Source organism: Cygnus atratus, chromosome 16 (genome assembly GCF_013377495.2).
Source record: "Cygnus atratus isolate AKBS03 ecotype Queensland, Australia chromosome 16, CAtr_DNAZoo_HiC_assembly, whole genome shotgun sequence".
Classification (NCBI taxonomy): domain Eukaryota; kingdom Metazoa; phylum Chordata; class Aves; order Anseriformes; family Anatidae; genus Cygnus; species Cygnus atratus.
The window spans coordinates 8,316,808-8,342,469 of NC_066377.1; the positions used below are offsets into that span (position 1 = coordinate 8,316,808).

The 25,662-nt window shown below is 39.6% G+C and overlaps 1 protein-coding gene across 1 annotated transcript in view; it reads right to left on the bottom strand.

The window, feature by feature from the left end:
• Positions 1–3,594: 3,594 nt before the first annotated feature.
• The window catches only part of BCAS4 (breast carcinoma amplified sequence 4), a 40,723-nt gene continuing 18,655 nt past the window's right edge, over positions 3,595–25,662 (bottom strand). Inside the window, exon 5 of the mRNA XM_035548065.2 lies at positions 3,595–4,205. Coding sequence (XP_035403958.1) covers positions 4,101–4,205 — 105 coding nt within the window. The 3' untranslated portion in view covers positions 3,595–4,100. The remainder of the gene's footprint in view (positions 4,206–25,662) is intronic.

Consider the following 25,662-nt stretch of genomic DNA (forward strand, 5'->3'; position numbering starts at 1 on the left):
TTTACATACTATTGAAGATCACTTTCACATATTAAAAAGTTTCTCCCTCTGAAGCACTGTGCATTCAGGGTACATGATAGGGAATACTATCTGAATACTTACTATTTAAACACAAAAGAACATGCCTTGCAAGCTACAGCCTTTTTTTTTGGATTTGAAGAAAAAGTAATTTGAATACTTAAAAACATAAAAATCAGTTAAAGATTTATTATTGATTTGGTCATTTTGGCAAGTGTGCAATACAAGACAGCTACATACCCAAAACTTTACTGAGATAATCAGTTACAGAAGGGAATTTAATTGTGTTGAGAACAAAGCTATTGTTAAGCAGAGCAATGAGCCTGATTTAGGCATATGTCTAATAAAATAACAAATTACTTTCTTAACAATAATTAAGTTTACCTGTGAAACTTTCATGAATGTTACAAAGGAGGAAATAGTTTTGTTCAGCATTTTAAATAGCAAAACTGTTTCACAGAGATTTTTAGAAATGTATACATTCCTGTAGCAATTTTGGGTAAGTATAAACTGTACTTTCCACTACTATAACAAACAAGCCACTGTATAATCCAAATACCAAAATATTTGTATGTTCTCCTGTTCTGCAACTAACTTGTGCTGCTGACATTCTTTGGAAAGAGTATTCCTTTTTTGTTGTTATTTGTGTCTGAAAACAGTTACCTTTAGCTGAAGATGATTTAGCTTTGCTTTTGGATCTTTCTTACCCCTTCACAGAAGGCTTTCATACTGCTTTTTTAACTGAGAGGTGTGGATGTTGGACTGGGTCCTACTGATACACTAAAGTGTTAAGAAGTTTTAGGAACAATACAGGAAAAATGGTTTTGATGTTTACATCAGCGGACGAGCTCCTCCTGGAGCTTCTCTGCCTTAAGAGAAAACAAGAGCCTCAACTCTCGTTTTGTTAGCAGGCTTTATAATCTATTTTATTGAAAATAACTTTTCAGTAAGTCAAATGAGACTTTACTACTTAACATCTATTCTTTATAGATGTCAGTTAGGTGGCATTTCTTTTCCAGCAACACCAACTCTTTGAAGTCCCAGAAAAGGCTGTTCCCTGATGAGAATACTTGGTTGTGTTCCTGTTTCACAAGGGACTGTCTGAATACATAACATTTCAGAATGTGTTGTGTGTCATTTCACCTAGGCTCTAAGAGGTTAAATAAAACTTAAAAAAAAACAAACACACAAAAACTCTTAAATGGTAGTACAGCAACCTTTATCTGTTACGTAAAAATCACTTTATGACTCTGCATCATATTTGTCTCAGTATCCGTCAAGGTTACTTCACAGTGGTGAAGTTTACAGTTAAGGCCGAATTTCCAAAGTCTGAGCTCTGGTTGTAGTCAGTGAATAGTGAGACTGAAATATGAAGTCGTTAGAAGTGTTTTATTTGTCAGAAAATGCCATTGATAAGAAATACAATTTTATGTAGTGATGGAAGGTCTTGCATAAAAATGGTACTTACCAGAAGTGTTAAGGATAGGGGTTGTTTCAGTTTTAGATTAGACAGAGTATTTCAAACAAGTTACTTTAAAAATCTTAGTATTAGTCTAGGCAAGAATTCCTTTCTAGATTTGAGGCAAGCCACACATTTTATTTTTGAGGAAGTCAAAAAGCAGAAGAGGAACAGCCCAATAAAACTAGAGAAACCTTAAATCCAGTTTGTGTAATTTTACGTTATCGCACTATTATAGTTGTGTGATGTGGAAGTTACCCAATGTTTACATACCTTACTAAAGTTCCTTAGCAGAACTCCAGCAACATGCCAGCTGTGCGTGCAGAGTAGCCAGCTCAAGCTGACCCATTAAGTCTGCTGTCTTCAGCAGAAGACCTTGAAAGCACTAGTCTGTGTCCAGGCTTTGGCCAGCACAATATAGCAGAAAGATCATTAACTTAAGAATTTGCTAAATAATTTGCATCAGCCAGTTTACCTGAATTGAAGCAAAGTTAACTTTGTTTCCATCCTGAACATGTTATCTGAAATCTGAAGGTTTAACTGTGTGAGGAAGCAGGAGGACATTACCATACACATTGTTTCTAGACACAAGACAGCTTTGCACAACAAAATATCTAAGTGTGGCCTGGTAATTTGACTTTTGACAAATGCCTGAGACAGGTGAGGACAGCCTGAGATCGTTAGGGGTAGCTGCATTTTTATATGACACAATCTATTTCTATGCGTTTGTAATAACAGTAATTTTGGACCATCATTTACTGCACTGACCCGCAGCTGACACGTACTGCTTCAACAAGGACACTTTTCCCAGTTCTTTACTACACTCCTCTGCTTCCATCCCTTCCCCCTCCCTCCTTGAAGCATGGTTACAGAACACAAGCTTTCATCCAACCTAAACAGTTATTTTCCAGCAGTGACAGAGAGACAGCTTTGGCTAAACTAGTTTTCTACCAGCAGCACCATACACTAATGTCACACTTGATCTCAGCATTTTCCTTCGGGTACTGTGAATTAACATTTTATCTACAGTAGCATTTGTATTCAGTCAAAATCTTTTACACGATGTTCCAGAAATATCTGCATTGAAGTTGTACTTCACAAGCTCTTAATCGTACTGAACAAGTGACATTTAACACTGCCATCCTCTGTCCGGCTGAAACATTTCTGCAAGAACTTGCCAATTAATGCTTGACACTTTGACAAGACAGAAACCTGAATATTTGCCCAGTATTTTTATGCTAACTTTCTATCATTATCACCAAGAAATCAGTAATTTCAAATATCCACTAATACAGCAATCCGTTTTGTAGTACATATATTACAAACACTACTAAAATAAGTTTATTTCAATTTTTCATCAGAACCAAAAAAAAATGTCAGGAGTACGCTGTCTGTACTGTCTCTTCACTTCTGATAATAAAGTTGCTGCTATTTGGATAAATGGGTTGGTATAATTAGAGTATTTATTTTGTTACCTTCATAATTAATTTTCCTCTCTGTAATACCAGTTCATTTGTAATAATCCATTTCAATAACCTGCATTGCAGTGGCAGAGACATTGACTAGGTCTGTCTATTGCTTTATATTTTAATTCAACTTTATCTTTCATCATCAGTTCCACTAATAAATATGAAAAGGTTGAGTTCATTTGTTTCTGCATCAGAAAAGCATTGGTCTCCATGGTTACTCAAAGCCATGTAGCTTTACTTTCACCATAAGATTTTTTTCCCTTTTTTTTTCTCTCCTTTTCCAGTATTTACATTGGATCCTCCATTAAAGAGCATTTATTTCTATTTCTCCAAATTGTACTATATGCAAAGCCAATCATCTAAAATTGTTTATTTTCCAGAAGCAATCTACCATCTCAGCCAATACCCCCTTATTGTTGCCATAGTGAGATTTTCTGTGTATAAGGAAGACGAGTATCTTCTAAACTAAGTATATAACCATCTCTAGTGTTTTCTATTCAGACAAGCGAGTGGGGTATTTTTGGTTGTCCTAGACGTATTTTGCAGTCAAAAAAAAAAAAAAAAAAGCTACGGGTGGGATGTTGTTCTCCTTCTGGTGCTGGTTAAATAGAATCTTCGTTACAAAATGGCACATCCAAAGGTCCATAATAACTTTGCAGAAAGTTTATTCATACCATTCAACTTACGTTACACAACAGCTTTTAAAACCCTATCCCTCATTTGAAGAAGAGTGCTGGAAGCTCCAGCCATGTGTGATTTATTGAATTTTTAAATTCTGATATTGATTTTATGCTTTCCTGTAAAACCCGAACATTTGTGAAGCTGGCAGTATTAACAAATTGTATTGATACTTTTAGCGTGCTATACGAGCACACTCTTCAACCTTCTGATCATTTTAGTTATAAAAATGTGAGGGTAAACAAAGTAAGTTTTTGTGTATTTTCTTTGCTGATTTAGTAAGCTTATAGCGCAAACTACTGTGACCAAATCTTAGAATAAATGTCTGTATGGCCACAGTACGATTGGAAAGCTTTAACTTCCCACAGAAATACTAAACAAAGATCTGACATGTAATGGTTACTTTGTCATTAGAAAGAAGCATGAGCCATAAGAACAAACCCAGCCTTTCCTAAAAAGCTGTTGGGAGACACAAATTAGTGGTTTGGGTATTTGGTACCTACATAGTTCATAGGAAAATAGTCTTCAGTTCTGTAGAGTTTTGGCAGATCATAGGAGTGTGCCACTGATGGAGGACGACTCTGAAACAAGAACAGGACAGAAATTAATCTTATTGTTAAATAACAGGAAATAATACCTTGAGGGATTCTTCAGAGTAAGTATATGCGCTGGAGTTGCATTCTGTGCACCAAATGAAGGAGAAGATGTGGATGATGAAGTGGCTTGATTAAACCTTTAGTAGCTTGCATGAATGTCAATCAAAAGAATGGAGAGCAGGTACCCTGCTGTCAACCGTTACCTCACTGTACAGGTAGGTACAGGTTTTGAAATTGCTTGAATACAAAAATACTACTTAGTGTGCTCTGGCAAAAGACATGGTAGGCTCCAAATGGAAAATGACTTCATGATGAACCATGTTTGCAAACCGTATCTCGCAACATCCTTTTCCTTTAGTGTTAAAGCTAATTGTTTAAAGCTGCAATTCAAAAACAAACAAAAAGCCTTCCACTCTGTATTTTGCTTTACTTCACGAAGGATACTATACTTCATATACAACATTAGAAAGTTGTGGTTTTGTCTGTTTTTAAAATGAGTTCTCTACTTGCTCTGGCACAAGAATATGCTGGTGATTACTTCGATTTTGCACCCTGCATCCTAGAATGCATATTTAACCACAGACTGTTGTAACTACAATACTTAAATAGTACATTGAAATTTTAGCACTGGGGGAAGTTAAATTCCTCAGAAAACTAGCTTTAGTATGTTTGTTCCTTTATGCCAAATACTTTTTTTTTTGGGGGGGTGGGGGTGGGGTGGGGAGCAGCTTTCTTTCAAAATGTGTTACTCTAAAACAGTTAAGAGCATCAGGAACTGGTGGTAAAGTTACAAATGTTTTTGTTCATTTTTTGTTCATTTAATCTCCTGCTTTTGCAATACATATCTTGGGAATCCATAATGCTGTGAAAAGATGAGGGACCTCTAGCTAGTAACTTCAAACCAGGTGCATTCCATATGAACAATGGCGAAAATGAATCTTACTCCTAAATACAGGTGACGATATATATATGTGTGTGTGGCTTCTTGATCACCTATATTTGCGTGTGTGTTCTTGATCTCTTTTACAAGAGAGATGGGGGAAAAAAAAACCTGCAGCATCTCATAATTAACGTTATTTTCCAATACAAGAAAACTGGCTCTGTAAACAATTCTGAAAATGTAAAGTTGTTTGTTTTCACACCTGATTCTATAGACTTAGCTTAGCAATCACCTTAGCTGGATTAATATTGAACAGTTAAAAATAGAGTAGAACACAGGGGAAATCAGTTTTAAAGCACAGAAAATGCAAATTAGTTAGTAACACTGGAAAAGACTGACTAAAGAAATATAGAGAGGGATTTAGTTTTGCTTGTGGGGTTTTTGAAGAATTCAAATAATTGATTAATCCTGTACTGAGGAGGATCAAATAATATTTCTACAGTGCAACTATTCAAACCTCTAGCTAAAATCGCAGTCTCAATGGCAAATTAAGAACCTAACCTTCCAAAAAGCTAAAGGTCTTCAGGCTCTAAATGTAATGTATATTTCCATAAAACAGTTTACTAGGTATATGTAATCTTCACATTTATCTGTATTTAATTTTCAGTTATGTGTTCCAAGCTGTTTCAATTCTGTTTACATAAATTTCTTGATATTCCACTGTTAATTCACGGGAACAGATGCTGTCTCTCCAAATACATCTAGGCATGATTTAAGAAGGAAATATTAATTTATGTAACAACCTAGGAGCCAGGTACCTAAGCTGCATTGCTCTGCTGTCATTGTCAAAGCGGTCTGGATGACTGGGGTTCTGCTGACAAACTCTCCGTTTGCACATCTAGGAGAACAAGACCACGTTCTTGGAGGGCACTTGCCAGATATTAGAATATACCAACCTTGCTATGGGAGAGAAACACAGTGCAAACCATCAACAGACGCATGTAGTTTTGCGGTTTTTATGTGCAGACCCAAGCAGAAGGAGATAGGCTCCTTTTAATGGGTAGAATTCTAGAATCTTTAATGTAGAAGGCAATCAATTTTCTTCTACCTAAGATTTAAAATCAGCAGCCAGTCAAAACCACTGAGTAAGAGAAGATAAAGAATCTGAATCGATCATGTAGTACTACTAGTAACTAGGTTCATGTCTGCAAAACAGAAAGGAGAGGAAAAAACAAGCTGTAACAATCTGCGTTCACAGTGCAGTACTAAGATGCATGGACTCTCAATAGTAAATGAGAGGCAAAGATACCAATCCCTACAACCTGACAACACTTTACAAGGAATAGCTCTGAGAAAAGCTTTCCTTCACGATGGTACAAATGCCATACAGGGTTAAAAGACAAGGGCACAGGGAATCTATGCTGCACACATCACACAGACTGAAGATGAAATAATTCCTTTGTGGTCAGGCTGCTTTGAAGCTTAAAGAAAAAGCAATACAGTTGCAAGCTAAGGAGGGGAAAAGAAAGACGGGAGGAGAGGGGGTGGCTTGAAATTCCAAAGCCTATTAAAGTCATAAAAAAATAAAGGCTTAAGTGCCAACAAATGGCTTTTCACCTCCAGATCATTTGATTCGTGTTTGTCACAATCTAATACAGGCCGGATTATGGTTCTTAGAAAGTTGGTGCTCTCATTAGGATGGCATCCATACCATAAAATAAAACCGCTGGTGGCAGTGCCTACAACAGCAGTTTGCTGAAGGCCAGGTGGCCATAAGCCGTGTTTATGTCTAATCCAGGCTATAAAGGCCTCAGGACAAGGTGCTGTCATCTCACTGGCCTCTGTGAACGCCTATGGCACCTACTGCGTGCTGATACACAAATCCTTATTTCTCCGCTAACTTGTCTCAGGTCAGGTCTGAGACAGCTGAGCACAGTCCAGCAGCTTTGCACTGCACCTGAATTACAGCAGCAGTACTGACAGAGAGCTGTAAGCCTTACACCTGTCACTAGCAGTAAGCTCGCTCAACATTTCAAAACTGAACATTTACGACATCAGGTATTTCAAGCCAATACACGTTTTAGCATCACAGAATGGTATCCAGCACTACTGAACCCCAATGAAGTTCCCTTAGAAAACACAGCCTATAGCAACACGAAATACAAAGCACACATATCTATCTAAATCTAGGCATCATTGCAGCCCAATCTGCAACTGCCTTGGAGTTTCTAACAAGGAAAAGGAAGCTGACAAGTAGGAAAGTCAGTGAAACATGAGCAGGAAACAGAGCTCTGTTGGGATGCCTCATACCACTGCAGGTTTTCTCCCAAATGTGGAAGCCGTTAACTTAAAGATCCAACAATGAGTGAATAAACTGAGGAAATAAGGAATAAAGAAATTACAGAGGAATTTAGCATTTCAAAGGAAGAATAACAGGTTTAGATGAAGCTAGATGAAATACTAGAAATGAAAAGATTAAAGCACTTGAGAGTGCTTTTGAAAAATAAAGTGCACACAGTAATTCTGCACTTGCAGGCAACTAACTGAAATGGCATGTACAATCATGCCTGAAAGATTAAAACTTCTGGTGGCAGCTCCAGAGACTTCAGCGCGTTACTCTTCGACAGGCAGCCCAGTCATCCAGGGAGACAAGTTGTGTGACATACTATCTACGGCACTAAAAGCACCCCTTGAGAAAATCAGTTTGAAGCCCCTAAAAGGCAAGCCCCCAGCTGAGAGAGCAAAAGACATGAGAGTAGTACAAAAATGACCCATTTAAGAGCTTTGTGGTTACTCTGCCAACTGCAACCTAGCATCAGAACGGCAAAGTTGGGTCAAAAGGTGATCACTTAGAGATTATATCACCTCCGGGAAACAGTTTAATTCACAGGCAGATTCCACATTCTGTTGAAGAAAAAATACAAATGCTGGGCTGAATGTGTCGGCTCACTTCGCTTCATTTTCATAGGCAGCCTTCAGTCAGCCTGCCTCAGCTCCTGCACAGCAACCTTACACTGAAGGCAAGAGCTGCAAGAATCCTGATGTGGACACAGAAAATTGTTGCCTTTCCATTTAAGTATCTAAAAGATATTCCAGTAATCCACTTTGGTAGTGCTTTTCTAAGGCAGATGTAGGGCATCCACCCCTGAGGGGCCGTGAGCCCAGCCCAGCAAGACAATTCATCCATCTGTCCCTGGCTCTTTCCCTCTGTACCTCCAGACAGAGCAGGAACAGAGCCCATCGTCTGGGAGCCCATCACAAAAGCAGCCGGGCAAGCACAGGACGCGGGGTCTTCTTGGGGTGCAGGGGCACTGCCACAGCCAGCAAGGGCGCCAGCAGAAAGCTGCGGCATCACTGTGAAGATTTCTGACCCTATTCCAAACAGTATGTTTATCCGGGCTTTTGCAGTGTGCCTGATCATTATCAGCTAAAACATTGAGCTATTTTCACAGACAGAAAATAGCAGATTACCTAAGAAAACGAGGAGGGATATTACTTCCCACAGAAAAAAAGAAGTTAACCTTTCACATGCTGAATTTCTGGAAACTTAGCCAGTAACTTGAACTTCCATTCTTACTTTGAAGAAAATACAGCAATCATGCCAGATTACACACACCACCCTACCCTTTAAAAAAATAAAGAAACAAGCAAGCAAGCAAACAAAAACCCTCCTTTAAGGCTACCCAATTTAAAGCCCTGGTAGTTCAACTCACACGGATTTATTAACAATCGCTGTACTGGAGTAGCTATTCCTCATCCACCTGAGCTGAGCTCCTGGTCAGTTCTGCCTCTTCAAAACTATGAAAATAAAATATTATGTCCACACTGCTGGGCCGTGATGCTGACTTTGCCGACAGTGCTATTCATGTCTCCGCAGCTCCTGAAGCCATTTATCGTACATCTGCTGCCCACCACCTGAAGCAGCACTAACACCTTTCCCTTGACACCAATAAACATATTTGCTGCTGTTAGCTTCCAGTGAAGGACCTCTAAAGCTTCCTAGAGCGCAGCTCAAGGAGCACTTCTCTACAGAACCTGCAGCAGCAATTTAAACTCTGCTATTAAAGATAAGAGTTGATTCTTGCCTGTCTGGCAAAAATTATTTTCCAGATTTGGTCATTCTCAGGGGTATTAAGATCGATATGTAGACTGTAGGAATGATCAAAACCAGGCAAAAACTGAAAGCTGTTTTTTGGTGGCTCCAAAATCAGGCAAACATCCTCATTTTAATTAAAAGGCCAAAATTTTCCAGCAAAATTTCAAAAATGTTGATTTGGGTCCCTATCAATCTTAAATTTTTGTACAATTGTATACAACAATGGTAAAATATTTTCAATTCCAACTAAAATAGATTTAAAGTTCAACATCAAAAAATACTTAAGAATAAAAAACTAGCAACTTTGACTCTTCTAACCAGTCTTGTTCTGATTATTGCCAATCCATCTAGTACAGTGCTAGTGGCCCCTTGTGAGATACTTTTGGGAAAATTATGAAATAGTCACAATATTTTTCACACATCAGCTCTGATGCTGAGCACAACAAATCCTCACCTGCACGTTCTTCTCAGAAGGAATCACTCTGAATTGGGACTGAGGATGGAACAGTCTGTGAAAGTGGGTCAGAGTTTGAAAAGGCCTCGCATCACCCAGCCGAACTGTCTGCACCCATCGGAAAGGGCTGTTACCAGCCAGTTATGTAAATGCACTGACATTTGACCTACTATACATCTGATTTTTTCTAAACCAGAAAGTCATTTCATTGCCCAACATTTCCACTGCATTAATCACATAGTTTGCTATAATATTGTCCAAATATCTCATACTGCCTGAAAGAAGTTTTCTCTCCTGCAGCTCCTCTTAACAAAAAAGTAAGTCAAGCCACCATCAAAATTGCTTAATGTCTTTGGACTTCTTTTGAACCTTAAATCCATATATATTTAAACATGAGATAATCTACAGTTCTGTTCTCAGGCATACTATCATCCGTTAAACACTCGCTATGTACCAAGAAAATAATTTAATAAGGACATTTTTAACAGAGGAGAGGGGGGTCTGACGTGCACTGCTGCCACATCAGAGACCTCTTTTGTTTTGGATGGCTTCCACGGTAATTCTTATCTCCCGTTTGTGGGGCTAGCAATCCCACTGTGCCAAGACAAATGAGCTCAGTTCTTCTATAGCGCGTGCTGAGTAAAACGCTCCAGTGAAAATACAACGTCACACGTCATCTACACGAATGTGAAGAAACAAGCAGTGTAAAAACAGTGCTATGGGTTATCCTTAGCTAACTAACAAAGCTTCTCAGAAGCTTCTTAAAGCTTCTCAAAGTTGCTTAACCAGTGTCAAGGAATCACCTTTTAATTAGTGACTTCAAAATAGATCGAAGATTAATCCTAACAATAGCCTTACAAACTAGTCAAACACTGTTACACCTTGGGAAACCAAGACAGAAAGGTTGGATGACAGACAGACAGCAAGTCATGGCAGAGCCCGGATTTAAATCAGGACTGACAGAGGAATTCTGGCAGATCCTGCAGCACTGGTTTAAAACTTCACTGCCTACAGCTGTCCTCCCCACTCCTCTCCCAGAGGTTATTTTTCTCTCAGGCTCAGCAGAAGGAAGTATGTTGCCGCATCGCAGCCATCCTAGTTCAGTCTGGCACACTACCTGGAGTCACAGAAGATAGGTGGGTTTGTGCTAAGGTGCCAAAACTATTAATTGCAAAAGCTAGGTTATGGGTGTAAATTCTCATCTTCTCTTCAAGAGAGCAGCTTCTGAAAGGGAGGCCAACAGTAGTGTCAAACCACTCCAATTTTCAGAACACAAGCCTCAGAGCCCACTTTATGCTTATCCCCCCAATTTATACTTATAGTCTTTACCCTGTATGACTTGCAAGAATTGGACTTCATTCTCAACTTGACGTGCCCAGCTTCTTTTACTATGTCAGCAAGGTTAAGAAATTTATCTATGATTCTTTAAGCCGAGAACACACCTTGGCTAGGAACATAAATTGCAGAATGTTCTTCCTGAGAAAATACAAAAATCTATTCTGACTCTGGGACCTGCACCTGTCGTGAGCTGAAGTCAGCAGAGCTGGACATCTGACCTCACCACAGCACCCACAAAACTTTCCAGTACCGACCTCAGTAAATTCATGCTACAGGATTCTGTTTGAAAGCAATCTTACTTTCTCCTTTTTCCTTCAAGTCCACGGGATTACTGTGAAGGCTTTAAAGCTTTATTAGCTGTCTAAAAAAACAGGACGCAGAGGCTTTTGCTAAGACAGCGTGAGACAGAGAAGAGATGCAACAGTTCTGAAGAACCTCACAGCAAGTCGTGTTCGAACTGTACAGTCTGAGATCTTGTGCTGAGGCATGTTATCCACCAGTCTTTCTTCCCTTCAGTGATGAATCTAGTCTCTCACTAATATAATCATTTTCCCTATATACTGTTGCCAGAAGGAGCATGTCCTTAAAAAAAAAAGAAAGTCTGGATTTGTTTTGTTGTTGCGATTTGTGATTGGTCTGACAGTCTGCATCTATGAGGCAGTTTGCTCTGGTTTCAGCACTCTCACTCTCTCAATTTATTTCTCAACAAGAAGCGGGGATACATTTGGGGCTGCTCCTCATGTATTAATCTTCAGGAAAGCCAAAAGGGAGCAGGACTGAAAGAAAGAATGAGGCAAACTAAGATAAATAGTGACAATAATACCAAACATTTCTATCTGCAGGAGCACAAAAGGCAGAAACTGGACATCTGATCTTCACAATATCCTTCTAACACAAGTATGCTCATTTTACTAATGAGATAACTCAATACATTCTTTGTTGTGGGATTTAATGCCAGGTCTGCCCCCAGAATTCCCAAGTTCCTCTCTAGAGGCACAGTCTAAGGAGGTGTGTAAGACAGGGCAGATCCAAATAGAGACTCTTACATCAAACTGGTAAAAACAACAAGCAAGCGAAAAACCCACAGGTGTACTGGACCAAACGGATGTATTTGAGGATGTGTAAGTTGCTGGTTCACATCACTGTAAGGCTGCTGTCTGTCATCTTAAAGGTCAGGGCAATCAGAGAAGGTTCTTGATGACTGGAAAAAAGCCAAATGTCATCCTCATCTTCAAGAAGGTCAAGGAGGAAGATATGGGGAACTACAGGATGCTTAGCCGTACCTCATTCCCCAAGAAAATATGGAGCAAATCCTTTGGGACTCCACACCCAACACTTCAAACAAAAGAATGTGATTGAAGAGAGACAGCATAGATCTAATTAGGTCAAATAATTGATACCTAACCCAGTTAACAGCTGGCTAGAAAGCAGCTTTGGAGAAAAAAGTACAGGAGCCCTCACAGGCAACAAGCTGAACCAGAATCAACGGGGTGTTTCGGCAGTGATGAGAACTAATGGCATACTGGTGTGAGTAAAAGCACAACCAACAGACTTAGGGAAGCAATCACTCCGAACTATCTAGTACCTGCGAGACTGAATACAGAGTACTGTGTCTGGTTTTGGACTCCCCAGTTCATAAAGGATTTACTGCACTGACATACTTGGACCAAGTCCAGCAGAGGACGATCAAGATGCTTGGGGGCTGGAGCACATATATTTTGATGAGAGGTTAAGACAGCCTGTTTCCTCAGCCTGAGGAAGAGAAGTGCAATACAGTTGATGTCTTCAACTATCTAATAGATGAAGACAGAGTTACTTAAAGAGAAAACAGAGCTGGACTTGACTCAGAAGAACACAGCAAAAAAACTACACACAATTCATATGAGTTGCAGAAAGAGAAATACCAATCAGACATATGCAAAAGATTACAGTTGATGAAGTACTCAAAGACTGGAACAGGTGCCCAGAGAGGTCGTAAAATCTCCATCCGCAGAGATGCTCAAAACTTGACTGGTCAAGACCCTGGAAAGCCTAATCTAACTGCAAAGATGACCTTGCTTTCAGTAGGGAACCGGACCTGATGACCTCTGAAAGTTGTTTCTAACTTCTGTTATTCAGTAATTGTAACAGAGGCACAGAAGCAATAAATTACTTGAACTCTGTCTGTGGTCTTAATCGTGTTAACCTTGGGCTTTAAACTCAGCACTTCCAGGCTATTTATTCCATTCCCTAACTGCTGAGGAATCCCCATGTGGTATTAGGGTTATGTAGGTTTTGGTTATGTAGGTTTTGGTTAAGTAGGTTTTCTGCCTTCTTGCACAAGTTAAATTATAAATTAAAAGGAAAAAAAAAAAAGCAGAGCTGTACTCATACTATCCAGTGGCACTTCAAACAAAACGTGCAAAGTCCAACAGTACTATCTATGTCTGTTACTCATGTCCAATACTCAACATTAATTTATTCGTTACTCACTAATGTATCACTTGCCAACTGTTTCATTCCAGTTCCTAGGGGACTGAAATTTACATCCACAGATGTTAGATTGCTTTTTCCCCACAAGTGCTAAAGTAGAGGGCTAGGGATTCTCAAATAAAGTTCCAATCCCATCTCTCAGTCTTTCTGCAGCAGTGGGTTAAGCCATAAACAGCAGACTCCAAAGCTGTCAGTTTGAGACTTATGAGCACTTTTTTCTTTATTAATACGGTGTCTGAGTCAAGCACATACAATACTAGAATAGTAATAACCTCAAATTATAGGTCCCTTTGCAATCAATTCAAACCAACATAGAAATCATCTCAGACATTTAAACATTTGGAGCCTCTTGCACATGGAACAGCAGCTGAAGTCCCCAAGGAAAAACTCAAACTGCTTTCACTTTCTGGAGTAATATCATAGACAAAAGCAAACAAAAACAATACCATCTATCTGAAGCATGAGGTATCATTATATCCAGAAGGGAGTCTGTAATTATAATGAGAATCAGATAAAGCTAATAAAAAAATAGATTGACCAAAGAGAGACAACAAAACACAAGGAGTTCACCCTCCTTTCCTTGGTGAATGATTCACTCTGAGTCTGTTGCAGTAGCCAAGTCAAGGAAAGAGCCTGCTTCCCAAGCTGGCTCTCTGTTTCAATATTGCCATAATACAAAATAACCTTTTGACTCCTTGTCTAAGACGATAAAAAAGCAATCAGACAGTATGAATGTGCAACATGACTGAGCTCAAGCTCATACTAGAAAGGCATCTGGTTGTTGTCTACATGACTAAATAAGAGCCTTTACTGTTACTGTACTTCAGCTCTATTATCTGTAAAATGGGGGCAACTAATCAGTATGAAACTTTGTATGTAAACTCACCCATTTTATTACAGTAGTTCCAGCAGCATCGAACAAGTTGTCAGAACCCCCCAGTGCAATTTATGACCACTGTCTCCTCTTCACCTGCTATGCACCTCACCAAAGAACTTAGCTTTATCTTCTTAGTAACTTCTTATGCACTGGAAGGCTGCTATTAGCTCCCAGTAATGTTTCTCTTCTTCAGGCTGAATAAAGTCAGCTGTCTTAGATTCTTTTCACTGACTGGGTGCTCCAGCCCCAGTATCTTTGTGGCCCTCTCCAGAGCTCAGTCAAGTTTATCAACATCTTTCTTATACTGAGGCTCCCAAAACTAAACTTGGTATTCGAGGTGGATTTTAAGAAATGCCAAATAAAGAGAATAATCACTTCCCTCAATCACTGGTCACGTTCATGTTGACATTGCCCAATAAAGCTGGTTGGCGGTAAACTGCTAACTCATGCTTAGCCTACTGTCTGAAAAGATCCCTGGGTCTTTTTCAGCAAAGCTGCTCTACACCCAGTCAGTCCCTATCTTGTACCACAGCAGGGTGTCAGTCCATCCCAAGTACAGGATATAGTGCTTATCCTTTTTGAATTTCAGGAGATTCATGCAAAAAAAAAAATATTCATAAAGGAAAAGTATTAAAACAGATAGGTCTTGGTCCTACATTTCCTGTGTTTCCATTTAAGGCAATGGGAAATGAAAGCACACAGCACCTTGGGCAATCCAGCAGATACCAAAAATACGGCAAGCATACAGTAGCATTAAATTTAGCCTGACAAAATATACGGTATTCTAATGCTCAATGAGAAGGCATTCAGACAGTGAAACTGATCCACCCACAAGTCATAGCAGATGGAAAATTACACTCAGTTTCCAAGAGTAATACAGAAGGAAACAAAGATCAATGAGGTTTGGCTTGTACGTCAACCTCTAGTCAGCAGCTATGATGCTGTTCTACAGTAGTATAAGAAATCTGTCCACAGACACAGGAATAGCCAGCATGCATACACTGTCAAATCAAAGCTCAGTAACTCATCTCCAGCTGAGACCAACAGCTGATGCTTAGGGTATAAAAACAGGGCAAATATGCTGCATTGCTGCTCTGAATACTCTCCTAACCTACAGGAATTTGCAGCATAGAGGATCTCAGAAACAGAAAGGTAACTTTGCTAAATGACTTTGTCTGATCAACATATGTAAATCTCTCATATACAACGACAACATTGAGTTCCAAACTTCAGTGATATATTACATGAAAAAAAAAATTAGTTTTCTTGATAATAATTTCTACTTGCTGCCTCATGCAATTTTAGATTTTAAAAAACTCTAATGAATCCTTCTTTAGTGTGGAAAAGAGAAGACTGAAATCCTAGTCTGCTTAGCTGCTTCTCAAAGACAGGTGGTTCCAAACTCCAGTTCCAGGTGCCTTTGCTAGTTTTGCTGCAACAGGACCAGAACTTCAGTCAGTACTGAAGATGAAGCCATGGATTTACAGTGGTACAAGGTTTTTATTTTCTTTCTTTGTACTTCTCTTAATAATTCCTAACATGCAATTTTCTTTCCTGCTTGCTACTGACCTGTGACCTGAAGGCTTTCATGAGTCTGTGATGCTTGTTCAGAGACCAACACCATGCAGGGCTCACTCACGTCACCCCTATTTGCATCACCTTGTATTATCGACATTTCGTTTTGGCTACAAGTTTTTCCACCCAGTCTCTCAATGTTGCAGTCTGTCTACACTCTCTGCAGTTGGCGTTCACTTCTGTGATCTCAAAATAACTGTGTCAACAAGCTTTCTCATCTCATTGTATGCCTCATTTTCTAAATCATTTGTGAACAGCATGCTAGAGATACAGCTAGCATCTGAAAAGCTTCTTCAAAATCTTTTTGATCAGGAGCAGATAAACTCTTTGGGATCCCAACAGGATGAAGGAGTCAGCACCGCACATGTACACTTTACAGGCCTGTCGTGGAACATATGTGAATAGAGATTTTAGCAGCTTGACATGAGCACAGCCACTGTGCCTAACTGGGAAATGAATCAGCCCAAACTAAAAAAAAAAAAAAAAAAAAAAAAAAAATGTATAGTCCCACCACTGAGGTCCCATTTCTTTTTTATATAAAAAAATAGGGTTTTCTAGAAGCTACAACTATTACCAAAAATAATTTCAAGACTGTAAGAATGATCATAGTATTTTGGTTTTACAGTCACATATGGTCCCAATGCAGGGGGCGCTCTGGAAATGCAAGAGTTAAGCAGGAACAGTGCAGCAGTTGGAATGGACTAACCAGACTTTTCTGGAAGAGACGCAATCAGGAAAGAGCCCTCCATCAATATGGTCAAGTTGTGACAGCTAAAAGTCTGTGTGGGACCAAGCAAAGGCAAAGGGCCCACCAGGGCTGGGCGCGAGGGGGCCTGGGCTGAGCCGTGAGGGTGACGGCAGCGCTGCGGAGCTGAGCCCGGCTGCCAGGGTGGCTCTGCACGTGCTCGATTTCTGCAGATTGTCTTGCATTTTTGTTCTTGGCAAGCCAGAGCAGCTTGGGAAGTATTTGCAGGTCTGGCTGCTTAAGCAGGAGCAGCAACACAAGGAGCACAGAACAATTGCCCAAGATGGGCTTGCAGCATTACTGCTGCTGGAGGAAGAAAATCGGTTCCACAATAACTGCTTTCCAGCATCCCAGCTACGCTTTCTACAGCATTTCACCACCCAGCTGCATTACAAAAAAAACCTAAGAGCTAGCATGTTATTTTCATACCTTTTTTTTTTTAAGCCATATTGACACATGGACTCTGCGACAAAATGAATGCTACTGAAGGCCCGAAATATCTGCACTGAATATAAATATATTATGAAATAGCTTTTAAACTCAGCCCTGAAGCACCTCCTGATTGGCTGCCAATGATGTCACACGTCCATAAAGCCCAATAAAAGGCAGGGGTTAACAAGTCTTCTGTCTGTGAATAAACCCCATGCAGCAGGAGAGCAGCTCGCGGACAGGCAGGGATTAACGACACCATCTCGCAGGTAGCTAAAATCCCGCGACCTCAGGCCTCAGGGTCGAGCAAGCTGCACGCTGCCTGCCAGAAGTGTGCTCCTGCACCGGTCTCAGCAGTGCTTAACTAAGCATTGTTTACTCGAGAGAAAAGCCTTCCTAAAGGACACCGTAAATCACTGTCAGCTTTAAGGTTTTAAAGATGCACTCGTGCATATTCAGAGCAATTACTTTGGTCTTATCTGGTAGTTCGGATCTTGCATTTCACATCAGAGCTGAAGCAAGTATGGTCCCCTTTTCAAACATGAACTTGGCCTTCGTCCTATTTGACTAGACTACTATTAGTAGAGGGAGGACCATATTTTTACAAAAGCCTTAACAAAATTAAAATCTAAACTCAAAAACTAATGGCAGGACTATCAACTATGCCTTTAAAACATACTATTTTGGCACTGGTTGCTCGAAACGTGTTAACTCTTCCCATGCACTCATGCTTACAGGTTGCCAGACAAGGAATGCTCATTCGCAGGTTGACGTAGTTTTGACAAACTAAGCAATCCATTCAGAGAGGAATTTGCTGTGTAAGATCCCATGTGCGCATGATTCTCAATTACCAGCAACCACTATTTGTTTTGTTTCTTACCGTGAATACAATTTTTGGACCTGGCCTAGTTTCAAATGTTATTAGGTAGATAGCATGCCGTATTGTAGGAAGGAGTCTTACGCATGAACTGAAAATATACTGAATTTGATCATCCTATTCTAGGCAGTTTTGCTGCCAATGTGGGCTATATATAGCATATATATAAATATATATATATGTAATAGTTTGCATTCATACTTTGAAAGCAAGAATGCAAGCAGATCATATAGAAATATCAATGTGTTGTCTGATCTGCTATATAAAACTTTGTTTTTCATATTCTTGCCTGAGATGTAGGACTATTCAATAGAAATAAAATTGCAAGCTACACAATTCAGATATGGAGCTGCTCTAAGGTATTGTATCACTGCACAGCTCAGAGCACCATCACCAGTGTAAGAGAAAACGCTGTATGCTGTTTCTACTATTGCTCCTTCTGCCTCTTTTCAGTTTCCTATTAATGGCAAAAATGCTAAAACCCACAAGCTCAGTGTCTAGAAACCTCATGCTTTCCTCGATTACTCCTAAAGGATCCCTTTACTGCTGAACCTCAGCACATACCATCAAATATTTCAAGTGGAACAAATTCATTAACTTGTAAACACTACTTAACTAACTGAACGCCAGTGACAGAAACCTAGAGCACTGTTAAATCAACTTCAAGCAGGCACCGCATTTCATGTGTTAATACTTGCCATCTGCTCATGTTGCATTTTTTACCACAAGAAAAAAATGTGACTGCTGAGTAAAGACACTTCAAAAAAAAAGAAAGAAAGAAAGAAAGAAAGAAAGAAACAGGAGAAACCTGGCCTCACTTAGCCATAAACTATGGGTTCATTTTTTATTTTTTTTATGCACACATGCACTAAGAACAGAAAAAAAAACTAAGTAAAATAGTCCTTTTAGTTACTGCTGCTTATAATAGCTACACTAGAAAATTTTAAAGATAAAGAAAAAAAGAAAGTGCCTGTGCATGTTTGGTACTCCAGACAGCAAGAAATTTGCCTCGGGGAGAAGCAGTTTGTAAAAGAGCTGGGGGAAGGGAAATATGCTTGGAGACAGCGTGCAGAAGGGAACCACCGTATGAGTGTGCGCGCGTGCACATTTGTGTTGAAGGCCCTGGAAAAAAATGCTAGTCACTACGGCTCCTAGAGGCTCCAGCACAGCAAAGCACCTTTCCTGCAAAGCATCCATTATGCAGACAGAAGTGCCCACCAACCACAGAAAATGGCCCAGCCAGAAGGGATGGAAACCTGCAGATGGAAGGTTTCCCCACTTTGTGAAACATGTAATTTTTCAGCGAGGATTAGAAATCAACTTTAACAAACAAACCTCCTAACTTCTTACCCCCTTGAAAACTAAAGGTGATCAACATTTTACCCTAAAAGTCAGGCCTATGACTTAGAGGATGCTAAGACATGATGGTAAGCTTCGTTTTAGTTTTACGGTACTTCATTTGACACTCAGTGTGTTTCTAGTAATATTCCTACAGTGCAATCAAGCCTTTCAGTAATGCGAGGGAAAAGGAATTTGCTATGGCACAAGGTCACCAAGGAATAAATATTTCTGAAGCCATGAAGTTCTGATTAGCTATTGCCAAGAAAAACAAACAAACAAAAACAAACAACAAACAGATGTGCATTTGTGCCTTTTTAAAACTGTCATGCTTTGAACGGGTGCTTACCATGCAAGCACCTGATGGCTACTTTGGGGCATGGCACCTGCCATTAGTATGCCAGATCCACTGAGGAGCAGCAGCAGCAGGGCAGTGGCTGTTGTCCTGATCTAGATGGGTAAATTCCAAAGCAAGCTTCCCTACAGAACCATGTGTGATGATGGCGATTGAGGTAGAAACTTATTGACTGGAAAAATGAACAAAACCTTTTCACAAAAGTCACTGTGCAGTAACCATGCACGAACACTGGCTCCAATATATGCTCCTAGTTGCAATGATAAAGTTAGTCAGCGCATGAAACTTGAAACTGTGACTTCTGGCTCAGGATCCATCTCATCCGTTCCCTATTACCAGTGCCTAGAACTATTTTACCTTCACAAAACTACAGACTCTTCGGATGTCTCCTTTCTTTGGGTGTATTCCTAACTTTACCTGCCATGATTTGATATTAGCAGAACTTTATTTGGCTGTTGGGCTCCTATTCCTGATGACTGCAAATGATCAAAAACCAAAAAAACAAACAACTTTGGTCATAACCAAAGCAAACAACTATCGGCCTACATTGCACATGACTGAAAAAGGACGCTAGCAGGATATAATCATGTCACAAATACGTGAACACAAGACATTCTTAATAGTGCAAAAAAACCTATCTGGCCCCAGATCCTTTGTATTTAAAGCTCAAGCCTCTTTACTTCCACACCAGATCAATCTTTCCTCTCTGCAAAGGAGACCAGGTGTTTCTTAAATTCACTTAGCATTTCAATCATTCTCACATTAATGAAACCCATATGTGTAAGTATTACCATCTTTAGTTCCTTACTTACTGCCCTTTTCCTGAAATTTGAATTAATTGAGTAGCTTTCTCTGTACTAAAAAAAAATGTTGCACAGATTTTATTAACAGCTTGCATAATTTTAAGACTGCTGCAAAAATGTATATTTACCTAGGACAGTTTTGATGCTTGAAAACAAGATATGCATCTCCCCTGTAACAACATACAAGTTCTCATTTTCTAAAGTATGTTGGACCAAGATCATCCCCTTTACTGCTACTTCAAGACCGCATATATTAAACTGAAGGCTCAAAGAGAGAAGAGCTTGCACTAAGACAGGTGTAGTGATTTTCAACCCCAGTTGACTTCTGTCTCTTCTCTAGTGTCCCTCCACACTGCATAAGCAGCTGCTAAACTGCCCCAGTTAATAGCCCAGCATATGAAAGAAAAACAAACATTGGTTTCACTTTACTTCTGCATACCAACAAAAGATCCAGCCGAGTTGTCATGTTCATCAGAAAAACTTGACAGCCACTACTTACCTGAGTTCAAGTTATTCCAGTCTCACTATTGCCATGTAATACAGGTATTTATTCTAGATGCATTTAACATCTACCCATGCTCCTAGATGACATGCAACTTTTAAAAATAAAGGTCCCAGCCAAAACTGATGTGAAAGACATACAACCACTGAGGGAATAGCAATCATTCAGGAAAATGAGTCACAGAGGAAGCCGGCAGAATGCAGAAGGAGGCTTCCATATGTGACTGTCTCTTATACAGAAAAAAGAGAGGCACTGAAAACAAGTTGATAAAATATTTTCAGAAGGTGGTGGGCGTCCCAGTTAGAACCGTCTAAGTGGCAGCAAAAGCAGGGGGGAGAGTTAATTGGACATCTGTGTGAAAGTGAGGGAGGGCAGACAGGAAGGCAATAATAAACTCCATAAGCAGACCACGACACGGGGCGAGAGTAAGACTCACACTGCTCAGAGCAAGGAAGTAGAACCCACGTTTGTCAGACTATGCCTGTGTAAAAATTATAATTTCTGCAAACTGACCTTGCTTACCCAAGACATTTTGGAGAACAGGCAACTTTGTAACAGCACTGTGGTCTTACACTGCATTCGTTAAAACGAAGAAGGAAAAAAGAATTGCCAGAGCCTCACTAACTTCACTCCTCACTTCATACACAAATCATATCAGGTATTTTGGTGAATGCTAAAGTTCAGACTGATTTCACAAACAACAGCATTTTGTGGATCATTTTGCATGTGAGTAGATATCTACAGACATACTTATGATTAATTTGATTTGAAAGTATTTATGCAGGATCAAGATTTTCATTTCTCAGATCACCTTCATATTTCATTCACCTTAATCTATAAGTGCACTTCCAGAAAAAAACAGTCATAAAAATAACTTGATTTACAGTGAAGGTCACAGCTGAGTATCACATCAGGATACTGTGAAAATCCACAAGCTACGTGTTCTGCATTATAAAAGACACATCAGAATAGAAATTCCTTTCCAATATTTTCTTGCGCCAACTGCATCCAGATTTTAACATAGAAATTACTCTGTGTGGAATATCTGGAGTGAGGATTTTTCTGCATAAACCCTTTACTACCTCACAGTATCTTCTTGGGTCTTGTACCACTTTATCCGGTTATAAAATTGATTGTTCATTCACTTCTGAAAAATCATGTATTTACCTTAATCCTTTAAAAAAAGGACTTGAAGTGGAAAGCTGAAGTGTTATCATATTTCAGCAAACAAGTTTCATGGAGACAGTCTTCTACTTAATGTTCTGTGGACACTTCAATATAGTGCCAGGCTGTACTGTAGATTTATGGTACAACTATAATAAAGTCATTTTTATTTCTGTATGCCTCTAATTCCCATCAGTATGATGGTACACACGTTTCCTTTTGCCCACCATTTGTCTGGTGTCTTAACACAGCAAGCAGTTTGCGCCTGGAACTACTGTCAATTGTGTGCTTCAAGATTCACATCCTGATCTCAATTAAGCCATACAGACCCTACCATAAGTTATGAATTGAACTTTTTTTTTTTTTGGTGCAGAATTAAGAATAGGAACAAAATAAAGACAGAAAACTTTGTTTTTGTCACACTGAGACCACAATTTCTACAGACATTCTTCCGATGAGACGCTATTACAAAAGTATATATTATATGGTTACAGAAATAAATGGAGGAGCATACCATGCTGTGGAGACAATAATCCACAGAAATATGGTAAAACAAAGTTCCCAACAAGCTCACCACAACTATGGCTGGCAAGAACATAATTTCTCAGTGGATTACAATACATTTGAGATGTTTAACCCTAACATCATGTAATCTGCAGTATGTTTCTGCATCTCAGCTAGAGTTTAAACTGTAGCTGGTAGAGCATAAACCGAGGAAAACAGTATAACCCAAGAAACACAGAAACAGGGAAAATAGTCATCCTTTGTTTAGTAGAAGAGAATATTTTTAATATATTGCAAAACATGGTTAATTTCTCTTAACACTAGAGATATAAATGGCACACCTGTAACAAAGAAACTGAGATGCGCGAAAAATGCAGAGAAGTAATTCTGCTAAGATATTGACTCAACCACACCTTTCACAACATGCTGCTCGGATGGCCTGAGGGCATTCATGTTAGAGACACAGCGGCCAAGTTTTAGCTTTTCTTGTTATATTGCTTTTGTTTTTTAAAGAATCTATAGCAGCACAGCACACGTTTATGAATAGAAACCCCGAACCACCGGAATCGTGAGCTGTGTATTTTACATGCATTGTTTTGTAACAATGACTGCACACAGTCCTGTTTAACAATGGATATGATGGTACAGAGCCTCACATGGAAGACAGAAATGACAGTACAAACAGAGAATCTGATACAACCCAAGACATCCTATATTGCCCGAAGAAAACAGGCTGGTACAGAGCTGCAATGTATAACATGCAAATGCTTAAATCAATAGTGTGAGCAGGAGCCACTGCTTGCTGCATTCCTTACAGTAGCCGCCAAAAGGAATGTGAAAAAAAGGGCAGGGTGGAGAGATGTTTACCGCTTAGTTCTCTGGCACCAGCTAATATCTTTTCTGTAACTAATTCATTTTAACTCTGCACATGGTACTGTTATGTAAAATGTTTCTGAAGTAAGATTTTTTCCTGCCTTTCAAGAGCAAGCATCAAAGCCTAGTAAACCATGTACTGCAGAATATATTTAAAGCTCAACAACACGAACCAATAGAGCCACTGAAACTGACCTCTGGAGGAGGAGCTCTTTACACGGAGAGGTTGGGTTTCTATTTTCTGGCACAGATCAACCCAGCTTACAGAAAGGCAATATTTTACAAATCTTTACATATGTAGCCAGAAGCTTTTGTCAGTGAGATGCAATTATAGTTTAAAAGCAATTTCAATGACAGAAATGAGATGAGAGCACTAATGTAGGTGGCTTTCTGACAAATCAAGTTTTTCCTGTTTTTTTTTCATTCATTTGATCTCTACTGGAATTTTGCAACAGGAATTGGCTCAGTCTCTTTCAAAACATGAAGGGCCTAATCCCTTCCCACTGGAGAACAGGAAGTCAGAAGCCATTCCTAGCACTGACTAAAAAAGAATCTAGATTGTTATTTTAATTTCATTGTTGAATGTTAGAGATTTTTTTTTGCTAACGTTTCAGCGTGATGGCTCGATTAAAAGCTGATTTCCTCCATGCAACACCTATTTAGTACAAGAGACCCATTACACCAGTCATCCTCTGTAAAGCAGCAATCACACTACAATTTCTCCCCATTGCTGTGTATGTAGCTCAGAACATGAGCTACCCAAGTCCTTATTTACGCACCACTGTGCTCTCTTGCTTTGGACAGCTTCTAGTGCAAAGACTTTTCACACCTGCTGTAAGTGCATTCAAACAAAATCATTCAGTTGGGAACAGGCAGCATTTTGTATTTTGACTTCCATTCACACACACTTGGAAACTACCTACTGTTGTGCACGTGCCTGCTGGGTCCTAGAGCCCACACTCCCCACTTCTCCCCCTCAGCCTCCCCTGATGTTCTCAATGCCCTGATGTGAAGGTCTGTATTTCTACTCCTGTGTGCTGTGTTCAAGCCCCAAGCGCCCTCACCTCCTGTTCCTTCACACCAGTGGCACTGCTCGCTTGCTGTCCAAGCATAGCATTGCAGCTTCTCTCAAGCTGTCCTAGCACACGCCAGACTCAAACTGTAAAGCAGCTCAGACTCCACTTCAAGAACTGTGCAAGCTTCCTCAGAGAAGCAGGTGAATGAGGGCTAAAGCTATGGGTAGCTGAAATCTTGACCTCTGGGCCTGCTACATCCCCTCACTTGTATCTTCCTATTTTGAAGTGTTGCCTTTCTCAACACACAACCGTTGCCACCTCTCTGGGGCTCCCAAAGCGGCTAGCGGATCAGTCTAAATCAGAATAGGACAGGATCAACCTCAAGCATAGCTGCAGGTAAAATAAACTGACAGTACTTCATATCCCATTACCAAGTTCCCAGTTCAATTTGCCAAAATCTAGGTGTCAGGGAAAAAAACCAAACCAAACCATTAGCGAGCACCTTAGTCCAGACAAAACAGCAAAACCCTCCTCAGATGACCAGCTGCTGTTCTAGAGGTTACATTAGTAGAAAATAGGGATTGAAAACAAGCAAACAAATAATCTCTTCCCAAGTTCAATAAGAAATTCTGAAAATTCCTAAGACTATCATCAATAATTGACAACAATCTCATAACAGTTAAAATTAACATGCCTTTAACATTAAACTTAAAAACTGTTATTGGAAAGAAATACAAAGAGCATTAAGTTATGCTCCAAATAAAAACACGCACTCATTGCTTGGCAGCACATACCAAAACACTAAGGACACTTTGTGAGTACAATGGAAAGTAAGAAAATTAAAATGGAAACACAACTTTTTATAATCTTAAAAGACATTTTATGTGCTTTCAATATGTCAGGCAATTGCAGGTACAAAACCCACTACCACTACAGTGTTAAGGGCTTATGAATAATAATGTAAAAACATCTACTTACAGTGAATTTCTGACTATCTGCTTCTTTACACTATGCAGCAAAATTCCAGAATGATTTCAACCATGGTTTCAAATACACCTACCATCCCTTTCTTTTCTGTATGCTTCTCAGACTTGGTTTTGAGTATCAGTCCAGTCACTCTCATTATGTTTGAAAAGAACACGAA